Source organism: Crotalus tigris, unplaced genomic scaffold (genome assembly GCF_016545835.1).
Source record: "Crotalus tigris isolate CLP2741 ecotype Arizona unplaced genomic scaffold, ASM1654583v1 scf7180000024441.2113493, whole genome shotgun sequence".
Taxonomy (NCBI): Eukaryota; Metazoa; Chordata; class Lepidosauria; order Squamata; family Viperidae; genus Crotalus; species Crotalus tigris.
In genome coordinates this window covers 1,342,115-1,361,015 of record NW_024100610.1, presented here as the reverse complement: position 1 = coordinate 1,361,015, position 18,901 = coordinate 1,342,115, and the positions used below count along the sequence as shown (strand labels likewise).

Sequence of the window (18,901 nt, the reverse complement as noted above, 5' to 3'; positions counted from 1 at the left end):
TAGAGATCAAGAAAGAAACATTTAAAATGCAAGCTTTTGTAGACGATTTAGTTTTTATAATTGAAGAGCCATTACAATCAGGGACAAGACTGATGGAAGTATTGAGTAAATATGGGGAAATAGCAGGTTTAAAGATAAATAAAGAAAAAACTAAAATGCTCGTCAAGAATATGACTAAAATACAGAAAAATGAATTGGTTGACAGAATAGGTATTCAAATTACGAATAAAATAAGATATTTAGGGATACAACTAACTGCTAGATGTGTTACACTCAAGAAAGACAATTATGATAAACTAATTGAACAGATTAAAACTGATTTAGATACTTGGACCAACCTACAGCTTTCCTTTATGGGCAGAATAGCAGTAATCAAAATGAATGTGCTACTGAAAATTTTATTTTTGTTCCAATGTATATCCATATAATTGGATAAGAAATTTTTTTCAAAACTTTAACAAAATTATACTCAAATTTATTTGGCAAGGAAAAAAAGCAAGGATTAAATTAAAATTACTGCAGGATTCAAAGGAAAGGGGGGGATTTGGCCTCCCTGACCTGGAAAAATACTATCAGGCCATAGTACTATTGCGGGATTGGATACTATTGAAGAACAGGAGATTATTATGTCTGGAAGGTTATGATTTATAAATAGGATGGCATGCTATGCTACGGGACCAGAAATATAAGACACACAGATATTTTCGAAGGCATTATATCAGACGAGCTTTAATTGATGTATGGGTTAAAACCTGGCAACCAACTATACTCAAGACCCTGGCTGGATCTCATCGTTAGAAATGCATGTACATCCAAAGTTTATACAATTAGGGAAGATTATAACATATAAAAACGTACTAGACGAAAAAGGGGAATTGAAGCCCAGGAAAATTCTTCAAGATGAAGGGATAGAACTAGAATGGTGGGCATACCTTCAATTACAGGTAAGATATTGGAAAGATAAAAAAGAGTTAGGCATAAAAATAGAACCGATAGGGCTGGATAAAATATTACTAGGTACTGAGGATAAAATGATTAAAAAGCTATATCATTATTTGAGATCAGGCAATGTATGAAGAATAGGTAAAAGAAACCATGTTAACGTGGAGAAGGGATTTTGATCTCAACTTTGATCTGCATATCTGGCAAGAACTATGGGTACGAAATAGCCACCTCCTACAAAGAAAACCTCTACAAAATGTTCTACAGATGGCATCTCCCACCCACAAGATTAGCTAAAATGGGTCCAAATATTTCCTCCACATATTGGAAATGTAAATTGGCAAGAGGGGCATATTACCACATGTGGTGGGAGTGCTCAAAAGCCCGTGACTTTTGGAACAAGGTTAAAAAATGGCTGGAAGAAATACTAATGATAGAGGTAGAGCTAAAACCAGAACTCTTCCTACTCAGCATAACTACACAGAAACACGACAAAGGGATACTTTACTTGATGTTACATATTCTCACAGCTGCTAGATTGTCGTATGCACAAAACTGGAGGAATAAAGAAATTCCAACAGAAGAAGAGATTTTATATAAAATCCTATCGTGTGCTGATATGATAGGCTCACAATGGAAATGAAGGACAAGACAGAGTCAGATTACTTTGAAATCTGGGACAAATTCTATTGTTGGTGTGAATCAAGGAGAACTGTTTGGGTTTTAAGTTAGTGTTAAGATAGAGATATATAAAACTGTATGTTAGTATATAGAGAAACAAATTAGAGACTGTATTGTATAGAAAAATATGTATATAGAGAGATTAAGAATTATATGTTTGATGAAGAACAAATTGTTAGGAATATATACACTGGAATGTTATGTTATGTCTATCTTTGTTTTAATTGTTTTATAAATAAAAAACTTTTTTAAAAAATTAAAATTTTCAGACATGTTAATTCACTCTAGTAGTTGAACAGTTTGTGAACATCCTTACATTTTTTTGACATTCTACCCATTCCCTCAGCTATCGGAAGGTTATATTCAAGACCATTCCACATCATTATAATAGCTCTGTTAATGTAATTAAGTAGATAATCTTAATTTTTTTTCAGCTCTGGGAGACATGACAGAAGAAAAGAGAGTCCACCCAGGCATGGGTGTCCACAGCAGTGTCAAAATGATGCACAATGTCATGACAAAACCCTGCCCTGCTTGCATCCCTGTGTCTGAGGCAAATCTACAAATCTTGATGATCCATCGTGGTGTTCAGATTACAGTTTTCATCTTTGTCCCAGAGACAACTGTTATTTATAGGGAAGGGGTCATTGGGATAGCCCAGGGATAGGCAACCTTGGCTCTTTTATGACTCGTGGACTTCAATTCCCAGAATTCCTGAGCCAGCACAAAAGAGCCAAGGTTGCCTACCCCTGGGATAGCCTTATCACAATTAAAATGTTTAACAATACTCACACATGTCTAGGAATTGGGGGTGGGGGTGGGGTGAGAGAAGTATTTCTATCCATATAGCTGTAGTGATGTTAACTAGAAAATGGCATCAGGATTACAACTGTTTCTTTAGCAACCATTTGAAATTACAGTGATACTGAAAAATAGTGACTTATGATTTTGTACTTATGATAACTGCACCCCCAGCCTCCTTTAGAAGAGGCCCCTAGGCTGTAGCAGACTTTCCTCAATCTGCTATAGATTATCCACAGTTTTAGGCTTAGAATGTTTTTTAAGCATCAGTTAAGATGAAAACTGCATCCCCCACAATCTGGTGATCAAAATTTGAACACTTGGCCACCGGCATGTATCTACGATATTTGCAGCATCCTGGGGTTCATATAGTCGCCTTTTGTGACTTTCCTAGCTGGCTTTTGACAAGCAAAGTCAAGGCGGGGAAACTAGATTTATTTAGCAACCACATGATTCACTTAACAAACTTCAGTGGTTTGCTTAACACCTGTAGCAGAAATGTAATAAAACTGGGTGCAATTTGCTTCACATCTGACCTGGTTAGCAACGGAAATTTCAATCCCAATTGTAATCGTAAATTGACTTCCCAGATGATATATACTTCTGTTGGGCTGCTCCCAGTTTATTTCTGGCTCGGTTTGAAATACTATTGTGCTGTATTACAGTGTGCATGGTGCATATGAGCTCTGTGTTCTCTTGAAAACTGATCGAAAAATGGATGTGAGTCTTAAATATAGAAACACTGAAACAGGGACCTACAAAATAAACTCAAATGAATGCAAAAGAGATTACACCACAGAGAAATTACTTGGTGGTAAACTCTATTAATAGTCTGGCTCTGTAATATTGAAAATTAGTCTGTACTTAATTTGAATGCTAGGAGTGCTTAGTGTTGGGAGGATACTTGTATTTTAACTACTGCCTATGTGGGAAGAATAATACGAATGAGTTTTGCTTCAACTCTAAAATCCCATCATCAAATAATAATTTGTGCCATGGTATCCTGAATAAGTTACATGCGTCCTAAATAAGCTACAGTACATGTGTCCTAAATATTGTGAAAATGCATGTTTATAAGAGTTCAGTATTAAAAGAAAGGCTGCATTTTTCCCTTTTCCACCTCTGTTCCCAGTTTTAACCCAGCTCCACACTCTTATAGATAAATGAAGGATAAAAGCGTTTTTTGTTTAAATTTCCCTTTCTGACAAGTTTATAATGACTTATGTGCCAGAGTAGGGTTTACTATGACTGAAAAAGCAGGGCAATATTTTGTGAAGTGGGTTTCATAAAATTATTCTTTATGGGAATTTTATCTCTGTTTGTTTCAGTTTGTGGGTCTTGGGAGAAGGAACCCAAAAATAGGATTTTTAAGAGATAGGGCAATAAATGCTTCTGTTTTAATATTGTTCTGTTTTGTGAATTCAGTTTGCCCTAAAACAATATTTTTAAAATTATAAATAAGATTTCTACTAATTTTCCTCCTTCTTGGTATGACTATATGTACTGATTACATCACAGTTTTTTGTTATGCATGTTTTAACTGATACTACCATAAATTATTTGATATTAGTAAAATAGGGTCTTAACAAGAGAGAGCTGAGCTGCAGTGTTGCAGAACATCCATACTCCTGGTTTACTGAATGTGGTCAGTAAAGGAAGAAAAAACTTCCTTCACTTTCTTTGTAGCCTGTAATAATGTGAGGGAAACAATTTTCAGACATCATATATTCTGAACAAAGCTTGCAAACAAAGCAATTCCTATCTGCACTTTGAAAAGCACTTCTGTCCCTGAGGCAAGCCAAACCCGTGAAAGTTCCTAAATTAAAATGCTAAACCAATCAAGGACACCTCCACAAGTGTATATAAGCATTTGCTTTGAGGTCTTGTGCTAGAGGACTGCACTCTCTGCTTTGCTTCTGTAGCACCTGTTCCCTTGGATCAACCTTCCCGTCTTGTCCCAATGACTCACCAGATGTCAGCAACCAGGAATACCTTTCAAAGGGGGAGGGGGTTCAGCTCTTTCTCTGCTCTTGATGGACTTGGTGGACACAGGACCTATGTCGCCTCTGTGCGCCATCCCGTTGGCAACGGAGGTGAGGTCCACAGTTTCAGCAGTCAAAGTCTTTCTAACATGGGTGGAAGAGGAAAAGTTGTGCATGGTGGTTACGTACTTGGATATTATGGTTGTGCAAATCACGGTAGCCCTGCCTTTGTTGGCCCAGTGGGTCATTATGGCCCTAGAGTTTATAATTCAGCTGGAAACTGTGGGATTTTCGGTGGACACTCAAATGGCAGGGGGGATGGCATCCATGAAGTCAGAATCAATGAAAAGCTTTTGAAGCCATTGCATGTGGGAGTTGACCCTCAAGAACATATTGTATGTGATCATGAAAGGGAAGAAATGAAGAACCTCAACAACCAATTTGCCTCCTTCATTGATAAGGTGAGATAATTGGTTTCTCTTTGACTTGAAGTTTTTTTTTAAAAAAATGGCATAAAGTTCCATGAGATATGCTAACTGTTTCACCAGATATTTGAGCTTTTGGCATACATTATCTTATCTCTTAATATACTGTACATTCTTTAAAAATTTCTGGATTTCCACGTTTTCTCTAATGCTCATTTTTACTAGATTGTTTAGCCATCAAATTAAAAGCAATACAATTTAAGTAACTCAGAATTTAATATGTTGATCATTCTGTTACTTAAATGAGAGAACAGTTCTAAAATGAGAGATCCATAGCAGAGCTTCTGTTGCTTCCTAAGGAATCTTGATCTGTGTTAGTCAGAGTACAAAAGTATGATGCTGGGGATCTTCTTTCTCCTTTCATATTGGTTTACTTAAGAAGCCATTCAATATGCCACCTATAACACTGGAACAATTTCTTGTTCCGTTGGAGGAAGTATCAGGAAGTGAAGGTGTGGAGTCCTGATGAGCTTGACTGCCTGTGAAACACACAAAACAAGCTATTGTGGCCATTTGATTTACACTTTTGAGGGCTACTGGTGGGGAAAATTCCAACTGTTACTCAAATAAGTCCTCTTTGGGCTTCTATTTTTATTCTAAGGGGAGAATGCAATATAGAACTAAAGTCTAAGTGTTTAATTTTCAAAGTTGGCAACTAATAGTATTGGCTTTATTTAATAAAGATTGATGTTGAAAGACTAAATGCTTCTTTTGAAATGTAAATCTGCTGCATAAACCTTGTGCTCACGACCTTATCAGTCCCCCATGTATTGAATCATTAGTTCGTCATTTCAAATTCTACATCATCCCATCATTTAATTTTTTTAAAAAAATCACCCTTCAAATATCTATTTGTTTTGTGCCCAGATTTTCTTACTATGAAATTTTGTATGCAACTTTCCTATGTATGCATATCTATCTATCAACCATCTATCATCTATCAATTTATCTATTATCTGTCTTTCATCTATCTATCTATCTATCTATCTATCATCTATCATCTATCTATCATGTATATATAAACATACACATTTTCTCCAAATATAACGTATTTTTTGAGTCAGAAATATGTCAGATATTAGCAGACTCTTGACTTATATTTCTACTTGTGCAGCAATGGATTTCATTTAGGTTGCTAAGCTAGAGGAAACAAGATGGTTACTTTCTCTGGCATTGCTATTTTCATCTGACCCTTTAGACTTTTCATTTGGCTCTGTATTCTTTCTTTTTCTACTTGGAATTTTAATTTATTTTCCTAGATGAGTGTACTGAAAAGACTTGCCTTTTGGAAAGGATTCATACTTTACAAATGAGACTAGTTTTAGTGTTCTGTACAGTGACATTGCCTGGAAAAGCAAATCAAGAATGAAGAATATGTGCTCTTTTAACATACTTTGGATTATTATATTTTGTAATATGACAAAATGCACTTTTGCCTAGTATGATATATGCCAGCTGTATTGGATTTCAGCTCTCAGCCCAGCACACTTGCTATGAACCATGAGAGAATGTGTTCCAATTATTGATATTTCTACAAATGGCCATCTCAGCAGTGCAGCTCTGGGAAGCTAATAAGAATTAAAATACAATATAAACACAATATATATAAAAATATTGTTCCCAACCAATTAGTAAAAAGTGGCTCATAAAAACATCCTTCATCAATGGCATGGGCTCAATTACTCTCCTGCCCTCCATGCTTAAGAAAGTTAATATGGAAAAATTCAATAATGAAAAAGAACAGCGATTTTGACTTATCTACAAGCCTTTGATAAACATTTTACAGGCAGATGCACGGGGACTCAGGTTTTCTAGAGCTGTTCATACTAGATTTACTTTGCTAGCAAAAATATGTTTATAATGTGCATTGTTGTATGTGCTTAATATGTATTTAGCTGTAAATGTTTGTGCTATTTAAAATATCATTTTAATACAATTTGATACTAATAAAGTTTGTAACTCAGCTTACTCAAACAGATAAGGGTTCCAGCAACAACCAAGCAAATGACTGCAATGTCAAACTGATGTTGCATGAGGGATGATTAAGTCATTCAGATGCCACCATTAAGTCTTTGTACTCCAAAGTCTTTTTGGAATCACAGTATGTGATGGTGACATTGGTCACACGTGTAGTTGGGTCCCCCTTTTCTTCTCTGCAGATGCCCAATATGCCTCATTGTTTGTCTTGGAAGTACATATCCTAAAGCTCCAGAATTTCAAAAGATTGAGCTCTGGTCCCAGAGATTTCTAAAGGTTAAGAAATTGTAATGTGTACTATGACAGAAATAAGAAATTAGTAAGCACATGGTCAGAGAGGAATCATATCCATAATTAACTATATTTAATTTTAATGAAATGCATATAGAATGAAAGCAGACCAATGTAAATTTTGCTTCAGAAATAAAGTGAAGTCTTGAATTGTTATCTAATTTATGATATTGTTGGGTTCTGGTTTATAAAATAGGTCCGAAACCTAGAGCTACAGAACAAAGTCCTTGAGACCAAATGGAACCTTTTGCAAGAACAGGTCATTCCAGCCCAGAAAAGCCTTGAACCGTACTACGAAAACTTCATCACCAACATGAAAAAACAATTGCAGTGTCTATTAAATACCCAAGAGCATCTAAGAAATGAAAATGATGGCATTGAACATCTGGTGGAGGACTTCAAGTGCAAGTAATGTGAGGGTGATCAGGAGGAGGGGGGGAAAGACAGAATCTGAGTCTCACAGATTCTTTAACATTCTCAGCTGGGATACTCATTGGCACTAACATGGGACTAGATAACTCATTTTATTCAATACTTTCAAAGCATGTAGCAATTGTCTTAATTAAAAAGAGAAGACCAGAAATGGAAATTGAAATAAGTTTTTTTTTCAATTTTTACTTTCTTTCTTTAAGAGCTGGAAAGATATAATATTTAAAAGATTTTAAAAGAGAGTTAAAGCAAGATGGAATTAATGTAATGTAATCTACAGGAGATAATTTCCTACAATGTATTCCTAAAAATGTTTAAAATTTTGGATAAGGTAAAAATTATGTTTTCCATAGTGCTCAGTTCTCTTGTCTTCTATAATACCTCTTTATTGTTTGATTATAAAAACTTTTAAACAGGCTTCTTAGATTTATTTTTGTTCTCCAGTTCAAACAGAATTGCCTTTTTAAAACTTTCCAGCACAATTTAGATACTGATTAAAACATAGAAAATAATTGTTGAATTATGATCAGTATTTAGAAGTTTCATGAATTCCTTCCAATTGTACTGCAGTACAAAGAAAACTTCCCTGAAATGACTTTTACTAAATAAATACATCTTTGTTGCTCTTTCTGCTAAAGAATTCCTAAAGTCACTTGAATATTGAATGCTTTTCCACGTCTCATGAAAATTTGTATAATTTTTTTTGAAACATGGAAGCCAATCAAATAAACACAAGAGAGATAAATTACCCAGTTAAGAGCAATGCCCCATAGGATGGAATAAAATACTTTGGATTCTTTTACAAAAATAATAGAATGACAATTTCTTTAAAATTTATATCCCACCTTTATTATTTCTATAAATAATTCAAGGCGATAAACATATCTAATACTTCTCTCTCCTCCTATTTTCCTTACAACAACAATCCTATGAGGTGGGTATGATTGAGAGAAACTGACTGGTCCAAAGTCACCCAGCCAGCTTTCATGCCTAAGGTATTATGAACTCACTGTCTCCTGGTTTCTAGACTGGTGCCCTGGCTCTGTATTAAATATAGTATATGTCTATATTATTAACATTATACAATATATATTATGCATTTTAATCATTACATAAAAAAAGAAAGTGGTCAGTAAAAGAACAAGGAAACTAATGAGCAAGGGCATTCAAAATAGGTAAATAGCCTAAGCAATTTACTTCATATTATTTTATGGGAAAGGTAGTCTTTATCCTTTTCTGACTTGTTATGACTCACAGAGATTGCTTTGAATTGTACACAGCTCTTATTCCATATTTCCACAGCTATGAACAGGAATTCAAAAGACGGACAGACGCAGAAAATGAATTTGTGCTGCTCAAGAAGGTAAGACTTCTGGATTTAATGCCTTAAACTAACTAAATTTCTACTGCAAAAGAAGGCCTTCCTTCCTTCCTTCCTTCCTTCCTTCCTTCCTTCCTTCCTTCCTTCCTTCCTTCCTTCCTTCCTTCCTTCCTTCCTTCCATACCCATTCTCTATTGCTGTAAGGGATCACTTGCCATATTCCCCAATGAGTGATTCTCAAGGTGCCATTTTACCTATGATAGATGGACCTCTCTCTTTTTTTCAGCAGGAGATGAAGGGCATCCTCACATTTTCACCATAGAGAAAACACACGAAGTGAACTGTTTTTCTCTTAAACTCTATTGAAAGTAAATCTACTAGCTGTGTGCCTGTATCCAGATCACTGGGAAAAGTTCAGATCCCCACATTTGGAAAAGTATAATAGAGCTGGAACAAATACAGAGGAGGGAAATCAAACACAAACTAAAGAGGGCTTCACTCATACCCGCTAAAGGCCTGGGTGAAGACACAGTAAAATGAGGGGCTGTTCAAATTTCAGGGGAACCTCAGGCACTGCTATAGAGAAGGTGGTCTTCCAGGTCCTGATAGATGATATTGCTTAATCAAAAGAAAAGAGCATGCCAACTCTACCAGATATGATTGGCTAAGCAGCTATTAAGGAAGACAGGCAGTCCCTCAAGTAACCAGGCCTGATGCCATGTTGGGCTTTATAAGTAATGATCAACAACTTGGATCACATCAGGAAGCGAATGGGCAACTAGTGTAACTCACAAGGCAGAGGTGTTACATGAGCGTATCAAAGCAAGCTCACCATTGCCCTTGATGCTGCATTCTGGACCAACTGCAGCTTCCGGATGGTCTTCATGGGTGGCACCACATACAGTGGGAACAGAGCTCTGAGGCATCCAACACTTGAATGAAAGTCTGAAAGGCCCTCTGATCCAGGAAAGAATGCAACTGGCACACTAGTTGAAGCTATACAAAGGCCTTCCTGGACATAGTTGCTAGTCCAAGAAGATACCCCAAATTGTGTGCCATCCTTGAATGGAAAAGGTAGTGTGGGATATTTGTCCTACTTTCCTTTTCTATTTCATCAGACTTTCTTTCTGCCTGTTTTCGTAATTTCTGCCCTATTTTGAGCACCAGCTTTAAAACTGGTTTACCTTTCAAACCCTTGAGTCAGCAGCATCTCCACTGTTGTGAATTGAGGGCATTGAGTTATGTCAAGACATGCTGGGTCCTTTGGGATATACAGCTGTGTCTTTAAGTGGAGGTGTCAGGCTCTTCTTTTCTCCCTAACCCCAAGGATCTACTATCCTGCTTTTCCTAATGATAGGGTTGCCTGACCATATAGAAAATTTCAAAACTGAAAAATGTTTAATTAACTGTTCTATCATCTTCAGGATGTAGACTCCATTTCTCTGAGCAAGTCAGAACTGGAGGGGAAAGTGCATTTGCTGAGTGGAGAATTGGAATTTCGCAGAGGTATCTATGCGGAGGTAAGAACAACCCTGGAATTATCTTAGATAGAATTGACTCATAGGGGAAAGAATATGAACGTGCTCCAGTCCAAACAAGCTTTTTTGCTAATTTGGATTTCCTATGCCACACAAGGACCAGGGAGGACAGGAATCCTTCTTTTGGTGATCTGTAATTTTCTAAAAAAAAAAATAGCTGGGGGAAAATTAGATTCACAAGCATTTATTTCATGTTCCAGTATTCATTATAAAAAAGCAGTGCCCCTTGATGCACAGAAAATGGCAAGATACAAAGAAAGGAGAAATGAAATCTCTTAGAAGTGGCTCCAGCTCTGTCAAAATAATTTGTGAAGGGCCCCTTTACTTGGCTTTACTATTAGTTGATCAATCATCACGGCTGCAATTTATACTTACTTATTTTGTGGATGTTTTTCTTCTTTTTAATGTCTTCTAAACTGTTTAAATTGTAAGCCACTCAGAATCACTTGGCTATAGAAATTGAATAAATAAATTAGCTTTCCAATGAGCTCAACCAATCAATGCTCCTAGAGATGGGTTGAAGTATCACAGAATATTCTTCCCTCAAGTGGTTTGAGTTTCTATAGGAGCTAATGTCCCTCTCGGTATTCTTAATTTTTTTTTGATGCAATGATAACCACCATTTTTATTGTCGGCATGCCTCAAAACAACCGTAGCCTTGAGCAATATGAAACTGTAGCCTTGAGCAATATGACAGGCTGACACAAAACTGTCACTCCAAGGTGCAAGCCAACCATTTTACCATTAAGTAAAACAATCATTGCTTTGGCCATCAAGGAAAGGGGGCATGACAGAGATTTTTCCCGTAGCTATTTTTTTCTTATAACAATGTCATTAAAACATACAGAAAACATGCATTTTTGCATTTTTTTTTCAATTGCCCTAGTTATAACTAATTTGTTTATATTACAAATTACTGTTATTTTATGTTAAAATATTTTTTAAAAAAGGTTTATATTTAATATAGTCGTGGGATTCAACTTGAGAGATGGCATGAAAGAATTTAATTTTCTTAGCATTTACACTTATATACCACTTCACAGTGCTTCAGAGCCCTCTCTGAGTAGTTTATAAATGTCAGCATATTGGCCCCAACAATCTGGCTCCTCGTTTTACCAAACGGAGAAAGATGGAAGGCTAAGTCAATTTTGAGTCAGTCAGGACTGAACTAGTGGCTGTGGGCAGAGTTTGCCTGCAATACTGCATTCTAACCACTATGTCACCAGGGCTCTTGTAATGTTTTGACAGTGGAAGCAATGGAAGGGCCAAGGGGTACCATCATTGGGCACTGCTTAAGGCAGGGGTGTCAAACTGCCAGCCCATGGGCCGGACGTGTCATGTGGAAGCCGCACCCACCTCATTGCTGGTAATGGCAAAACTGGCCCGACACGTTGTGCAACATCACGTGATGTCACAAGTTTGACATCCCTGGCTTAGGGCATCAGTTGGGCATTAGGGCATTAATCTGGCCTGGTAAAAGCCCAGTGGGAAGGATTACCACTTGATTTCAAAAGACAGGAAGAACATACATTATATAGAGCAGCAGATGTTTCATCAGGAAAATAATCACTTGTAGTTGCAACATTCTTATTAAAAGATGAAGAATACTGTATGCGTCACTAAATCAGCAAACAGGATATTTTCACCTATTTCATTTAATGTAATAGCTTTGCAACAGCTCTGGCAGTCAAGTCATATGTCATGTTTTTATGTTAATGTAACCCTGGTGGTGTGAGAGCCTTTGCTACCTGATTCAGCTATAGATTTTCTGTGATCTTGCAGGAATTAGCACAGCTCAGTAACAATGTTTATGACACTAACATCCTCTTGCAAATGGACAACAGCCGAGACTTGAACATTGACAGCATCATCAAAAGTGTGGAAGCATGGTATAAAAATGTTGCCCAAGGGAGCAAAGAAGAAGTGAATGCTTTTTATGAAAACCGAGTAAGTTATGGGGACATGGGGTCTTTGCATCTGTTTGGAAAATTATATGGGTCTTATGGAATTCATTCCATTTTTCATGTCCGTTCCCTGACATTCTCCCAAACATCTACTTGGCAAGTTCCAAAGGAACAATATTAATTTATGAAAGATTAATCCAGTCTCCTTTTTCTCTGTCCCACCATTTTTGTCCACCTAAATTTTCTCTTGACCCTGTTCTTTTTAGCATGTCCCTTAGAGGGTGAAATTGGGGATGCCGAGAACCACTACTGGCTTTTGCATTGTCCTCACAATCCAATAGGAATTTATCAAAATGTAAACGTGATGTCAATATTATTAAAATGTGTTTGTTTGTTTTTTAATTGTCTTGGATATCAGTTCCAGGAGCTTCAGCAACAGAGAGGGAAATATTCTCAAACTCTGAAGATCAACCAGCAAGAGATTGCAGATCTGACTCGTCTGGTTCATAAACTGCAGTCCGAACATGATATTATTAAAAAACAGGTAGGGGCAACCCGGGTGTGTTATTCCTCATCTAGAAGCTGTTTGTTTCAATATACTTATTAAAATTATTTCTGGAAACCTCATTATGGAGTCCAAACTTGTCAACACTTTTCGTGAACATTTCCACAAGAGTTGAAATATGCTGTTTGTGTTCAGCACTAAGGAAAACAATGGCAATTTGTTGAAATTGCTGTTTTTATTTTTATCTCAACTGCCCTCCATAACAGCATTATCACATCTGCTGGTTTGCATACTGACACTACAGCTTCACACATGACAAGAATATTTATATCCACTTTTTATGTCAAAGAACAGGCCTTTTTTGAGTAGAATAGTTTAAACAAGAATAAAAGCAAGCTTGGGCATCTATGGGAAGATGAGTGATATCACACATACATTTGCACCATAATATCAAGAGGCAACTGACCTGAATTATGTAATTTGCATTATTTGTGTGTGATGGCATTGTGACATGTGTGATGTCATCATGGATTTCATCAAACTTCTGTAAACATAAAATTCCTCCCCCCCCCCAGACATAAAGGTAGTGGTGATTTTAACATATTCTCTTTTCCACAGTTGTTCTTGCTTGATTCCATTGTGAGCCTATAATCCTCCTCCAGTCAATTAATATCATGTTTAGTAGAGGATATTTCTCTATGTGAATCAGTAATACTATTTAAGGCCCCTTCTCTTTGAGGAATCTTTAACTGAGGTCAAATTTAAAGATAAGGAACCAGAAGATGGCAAGTCAGGATCCTTGAAGTTGTCCATCAGTGGTCAATACCTGAGCAACAGGCTTAGCAAACCAGGGAATTTGCCTAGTTAGTTTTCTTCTCCAAATTGAATTGTGGTCTATTTTTATCGACGCTGAAGCTATCAGATATAAGTAAGATTTTTAAGCAAATCTATGTTATTTTTTGTCTACTTTATTTGGGATTCGTTGCTCATTTTCCTGGCAAAGGATGATTTGCCAGTCTATTTCCATGATCCAAACATATATTAAGACCTGAAAAGTGCCTAGATAAGACCTCACAGGAAGGAGTTATTTTAGGAAGAGGAGGACTTGTGAGTCAGGAAAATGAAAGTCAAGAAGCAGAGATGAAAATGAATAGAAAAGAAGGAAATGAAGCCCTGGTGTTTGTATGACTCTTGCTTCAGTATTTTTAATATTTATTGTTCTTACTGTAGGATACTGAATTCCTCTTGCCTCTTTGAACAATCTGGATTTTGTGGCCAAGTTCTTTGTGTTTTTCATTTTTAACATCCTATTCCAACTTTTCCTTCTGTGGTAGTGGATTCATTTTCTCTCTCTTCCTATCAGGTCCTCTTGGACTATACTTTTCCTTCTCTTTCTTTTTTTTATCAAAGCAATCATGGTTGAATCGCATTTTTTAAAAAAAATGTTGATGGTGCTTTCATTTCCCCATTCAGACATTTTCAAGCTAATGTTAATTTCCACTTAGCTCAACTATTATTTCATTTTGACTGTCTGCCTTCTCCCAATTCTAAATTTAAAAAAAAAAACAACACTGAAACTCAAAATGCTACTCAGTTCTTAGCCTTGGCATTTTTTTCATTATTGGCCTTCCCTTCAAGTCTGCCATCTGACATGTTGAAAATGTATTGCTTTTTCTTTATTCACATTATTACACATCAGCATGCACCCCAGTGCCATTTCCCTGTTCATTTATTCAGTATTGCTTGTTCTGAACAGGTTAATAGTTTCCAAACATCCGTTTGTGAGATTGAGCAGCATGGAGACTGCGCTCTGAAAGATGCCCGGGATAAGCATATTGATCTGCAAATTGCTGTACAGAAGGCCAAGGATGATTTAGCAAGGCTGCTAAGGGATTACCAAGAGCTTCTGAACACCAAGCTTGCTCTTGACATTGAAATTGCTACTTATAAGACATTGCTGGAGGGAGAAGAGACCAGGTGAGTATGAATTACATTCAATATATCTCAAATCGAATGTGAGCAACTAAAAACTCCCAATTCTTTTCTCCTCCTTTTAATTCAGGCAACTTGGTCAGCTAGTATTTCCCTGAAGCAGAAATTTGTTCCTAAATAAACTTTTGCCACAGGGCAAATTTTGCCTGGAAGTCTCTCTGAGATATTTTTCTTGGTATTCCTGAGATTTTCTTCATGTTGTCTAGCTTTTCCAAGGTGGAAATCTCTAAGCTGCAATTAGATTTGGCTTTCGGATCAGATCTTGGGCATGTCTATAGTTAGGCCTGAAGAGCCATACATTTGTATTCTTTCCTCCTATTGCCAGGAAAAGGTGCTGAGCAGGGGGTTGGACTAGATGACCTCCAAGGTCCCTTCCAACATCATCATCATCATCATCATCATTATTATTATTATTATTATTATTATTATTATTATTAAGGTAGTTTTCCTTTCTCTGTCATTGGTGGTCACAAACCAATTGGTGGATGTGCCAGGATTTAATAACATATACAGATAGTCCTCAACGTACGATGACAACTGAGCCCAAACTTCTTGTTGCCAAGTGAGATGGTTGTTAAGCTAATTTTACTTCATGTTATGACCTTTCTTGCCACAGTTGTTAAGTAAGTCACTGCAGCTGTTAAATTATTAATAGGGTTGTTAAACGAATCTCTCTTCCCCATTAACTTTGCTTGTCAGGAGATCACAAAAAGTGATCACATGACCCCAGGACATTGCAACTATCATAGATATGAACCAGTTGCCAAATTTTGATCATGTGACCGTGGGGATGCTGCAATAGTTGTTAAGTGTGAAAAACGGTCCTAAGTCACTTTTTTTTTCAGAGCTATTGTTACTTCAAAGGGTCACTAAACAAATAGTTGTAAGTCAAGGACTACTTACCAAGGACCTTGTGTTTATGATTTGCAGCATAAACGTATTCCAACAGCTTTATAAACCCAGCTCACCTCAAAGAAAAATTGGCCAATTACCTATTAATTACAAAAAGCCACAGGCAGGACAAGGATCTGGGGTGTCTGTCTGAAATAAGTCATAAGGCAATCTGGTTGCAATAGAATCTTCTTTTTCTCCCCATAGGATACATTTGGGAAATCCTGTCTGTATAGGTAAGTAAAAAAAACATGAAAATATGGTGTGTTATGTCATCATGTATGTTTGATCTTCTTTTTAGGGACTGTGCTTATGCTCTAAGCAGGGGTTCTCAACCTTGGCAACTTTAAGCCTTGTGGACTTCAACTCCCAGAATTCCTCAGCCAGCTTTGCTGGCTGAAGAATTTTGGGAGTTGAAGTCCGCAAGTCTTAAAGTTGCCAAGGTTGAGAACCCCTGCGTCTAGTGCCAGTTTGAGCCAGCTGATGTAATGGTTAAGGCAAAAGACTAGAAATGGGGAGATTTTGAGTTCTAGAACCAGCTTAGGCAGAAAGCCAGCAGGGTGACCTTCGGCCCATCCCTCTCTCTCAGCCCTAGCAAGAAGGCAGTGGCAACCCACTTCTGAAATCTTGCCAAGAAAACTGCAGGGACTTGTCCGGGCAATTGCCACGAGTTAAAAACTGACCCAAAAGCACAAAACAAAAGCAACACTTAATGTTGGGAATATCAACATTAGGGTCTGAATTGGTCCATGTTGTTCAGCTGATGTGTATACAATTTTCCTCCACGTTGCAACAGTTGTGTTATTATCTAAATCAGTGCATCCACTACACATCTTTTTAGTTATTTATTACTACTTCCTATCCAGCTATTAGTTAAGGTGGCTCATAACAGTAAAAATAGAAAAAATAAATCCAAATAACCTTTGCACAATAAAAATCCTGATTAAAAAAAATAGCAAAAACCTAAAACAAACTCAACAGCTAAAGACCCGACAGGAGAGATGCATTTTTACCAATTTCCAAGAAATTGGTTTTCTAGCTAATATGGTCAAATGGTGGTCTTCTTATTTCTTATAATCAGTTTATTCCCATTTTTGTAAGGATTTTCTCCAGTGGGCCAACTTTTTCTACAGGAAAGCTCTATTTTTTTTTTTTTAAGTTTACTTTGGAAGAAGCGGTAGAACTGACTCATATATCACCTTCATTACACATTCTTGAAAGTGTTAAAGCAATAGTATTGCGAAGATAAGATGGGAAATAGGTTTCCATAGGTCTCTGGATCCATCCTCTGGATCACACAAGTTGACTTTTCTACTTTTTCTTGCAGGTGTGATCAAACCTGGGATAGAAAGTGCAGTTGGATCCTCATTTTCAAGTGGATATGGTCCTCTGGGTGGAGGATATGGTGGAGGATATGATATGGGATTTGGTAAAGGATATGGAGTGGGTGGCCAGGGGAGAAGCAATAGGAACTTCAGCTCCAGAAGTGCTGGATTTGATCAAAATACTGGAAGGAGCAATATAGCTACTGGGAATAGATCAGCAGATGCAGAGTACTACCAAGGAAAAGGATGTAGCTATAGGAATGAGTCCTGCTCTGGTCATCCCTCTGCAGTCATGCGCCAGTTCTCAACAGAAGAGGCTGGTAGAGGTGCTGGCCATGGCCCAGGTGCAGGATTTAGCTCCAGAACTGCCTATGGATCAGTTTGCGGTGGAGGAAGGGGATATGGGTCTACAACTGTGGTAGGGAATTGCCCAGATGGAAACTACCCTCGTGGAGGTTATGAACCCTCAGGGGTGGCTGCATTTGGGGATGGAGGGTGGTACTCTCGGGCAGGAGTCCCAATGGGGGGTGCAGCTGAAGGAAACCCTGCCTCTGTAGGAATAGGTGGGGCAGCAGGAGGTCCTGCAGGAGTGTGTTACTCTGGACCACTAGGAACTTCTGCAGGGATGTGTTATGCTGCACCAGCCGTAACACCTGCAGGGGTGTGTTATGCTGCACCAGCAGGACCATCTTCAGGGGTGTGCTATGCTGTACCAGTAGGAACTTCTGGAGGACTGTGTTACCCTACAGCTGTAAGAGTTTTTTAAAGAGATTGGGACAGTCTTATTTTTAACAATCAGTAATCAATCTACTATAAAGCTGACAGCACAATAAAAATTCAAAAACGTCTCCTAAACCCTTTGGGACAATGCCCATGACGAGTTATCCATTCTGTATTTGTATCTTAGTGAATCTATTATTTTAAGCAAGACATTTGCCACAGAATCATATACGTTCCTTCTATCAAGTCAGCCATTGTTCCATGTAGTTTTGGCACTGGCTGTTTTCTTAAACCTACTCTTACTAACATTTTATACTAATGTTTTATTCACATATTTGTATTAACTGGAAAACAAATGCATTGGTTTAGAAGAGGGGTTGCCTTATTTTTTGAAAAAGTTATTTAAACTAATTTGACTTTTTACTCCAAATTTATTTTATTGTTATTGCTATATAGCTAATGCAAGCATACATTTGACATTCCAAAATATTTATTCCTTTCTGATGCTTAGATTACTTTGCTTTCCCGCTTAGACTTCTTGTAGGATTGTGCGAGTCTGTTTAACAAATGGAGTATGCTAGCATAAGTAGAAAGCAAAATGTTACAAGGAGAACTTAATTTCAGAAATCAGAATTAACCCAAACAGCAACTGTTATGTCCCGAGCCTTTGCAAACGGCTCGGGCGTTTGCAGGCAGTCCCGGGCAGGTGCAAAGCTGCCCGGGACCAGACAGGCTGTCGCCAGCGCCGTGCGCATGCGCGGGTGCTGGCGCGGGAAAAGTAACCCATTTACCCGGGAGTTGCCTATATAAGAGGCTGCGAGGCGTTTGGGCGAGGCTGAAGCCATCTTCCTGTAAGCTGAACGCTGAATAAAAGAAACTGAGAACTCCAGCTGCTTCTCGTGTCTGTTTTCCCGCCACGGACTCAACACTGGCGACGAAGGTGGGATGCCTTGCACTACCTGGAAAGGAAGAAGTGTAAGCTTACCCAAGGAGTCCTGAGCGGCGGAAGAGGAACGGCGTCGACTCGGCAGCTGCCCGCCATTCCGGTGCGCATTCGGGGGTAGGCTGGCTGATAGACCCGTCTCCTGAAGATCCGAAGATGGCGAAAATCGGAAGG

The 18,901-nt window shown here is 37.8% G+C and overlaps 1 protein-coding gene across 1 annotated transcript in view; it reads left to right on the top strand.

Moving 5' to 3' along the window:
- LOC120302974 (keratin, type II cytoskeletal 7-like) overlaps nucleotides 1–18,508 on the top strand; it is a 47,433-nt gene extending 28,925 nt beyond the window's left edge. Inside the window, exons 5-9 of the mRNA XM_039332017.1 lie at nucleotides 12,230–12,394; nucleotides 12,770–12,895; nucleotides 14,613–14,833; nucleotides 15,947–15,975; nucleotides 17,067–18,508. Coding sequence (XP_039187951.1) covers nucleotides 12,230–12,394; nucleotides 12,770–12,895; nucleotides 14,613–14,833; nucleotides 15,947–15,975; nucleotides 17,067–17,830 — 1,305 coding nt within the window. The 3' untranslated portion in view covers nucleotides 17,831–18,508. The remainder of the gene's footprint in view (nucleotides 1–12,229; nucleotides 12,395–12,769; nucleotides 12,896–14,612; nucleotides 14,834–15,946; nucleotides 15,976–17,066) is intronic.
- Nucleotides 18,509–18,901: the final 393 nt, after the last annotated feature.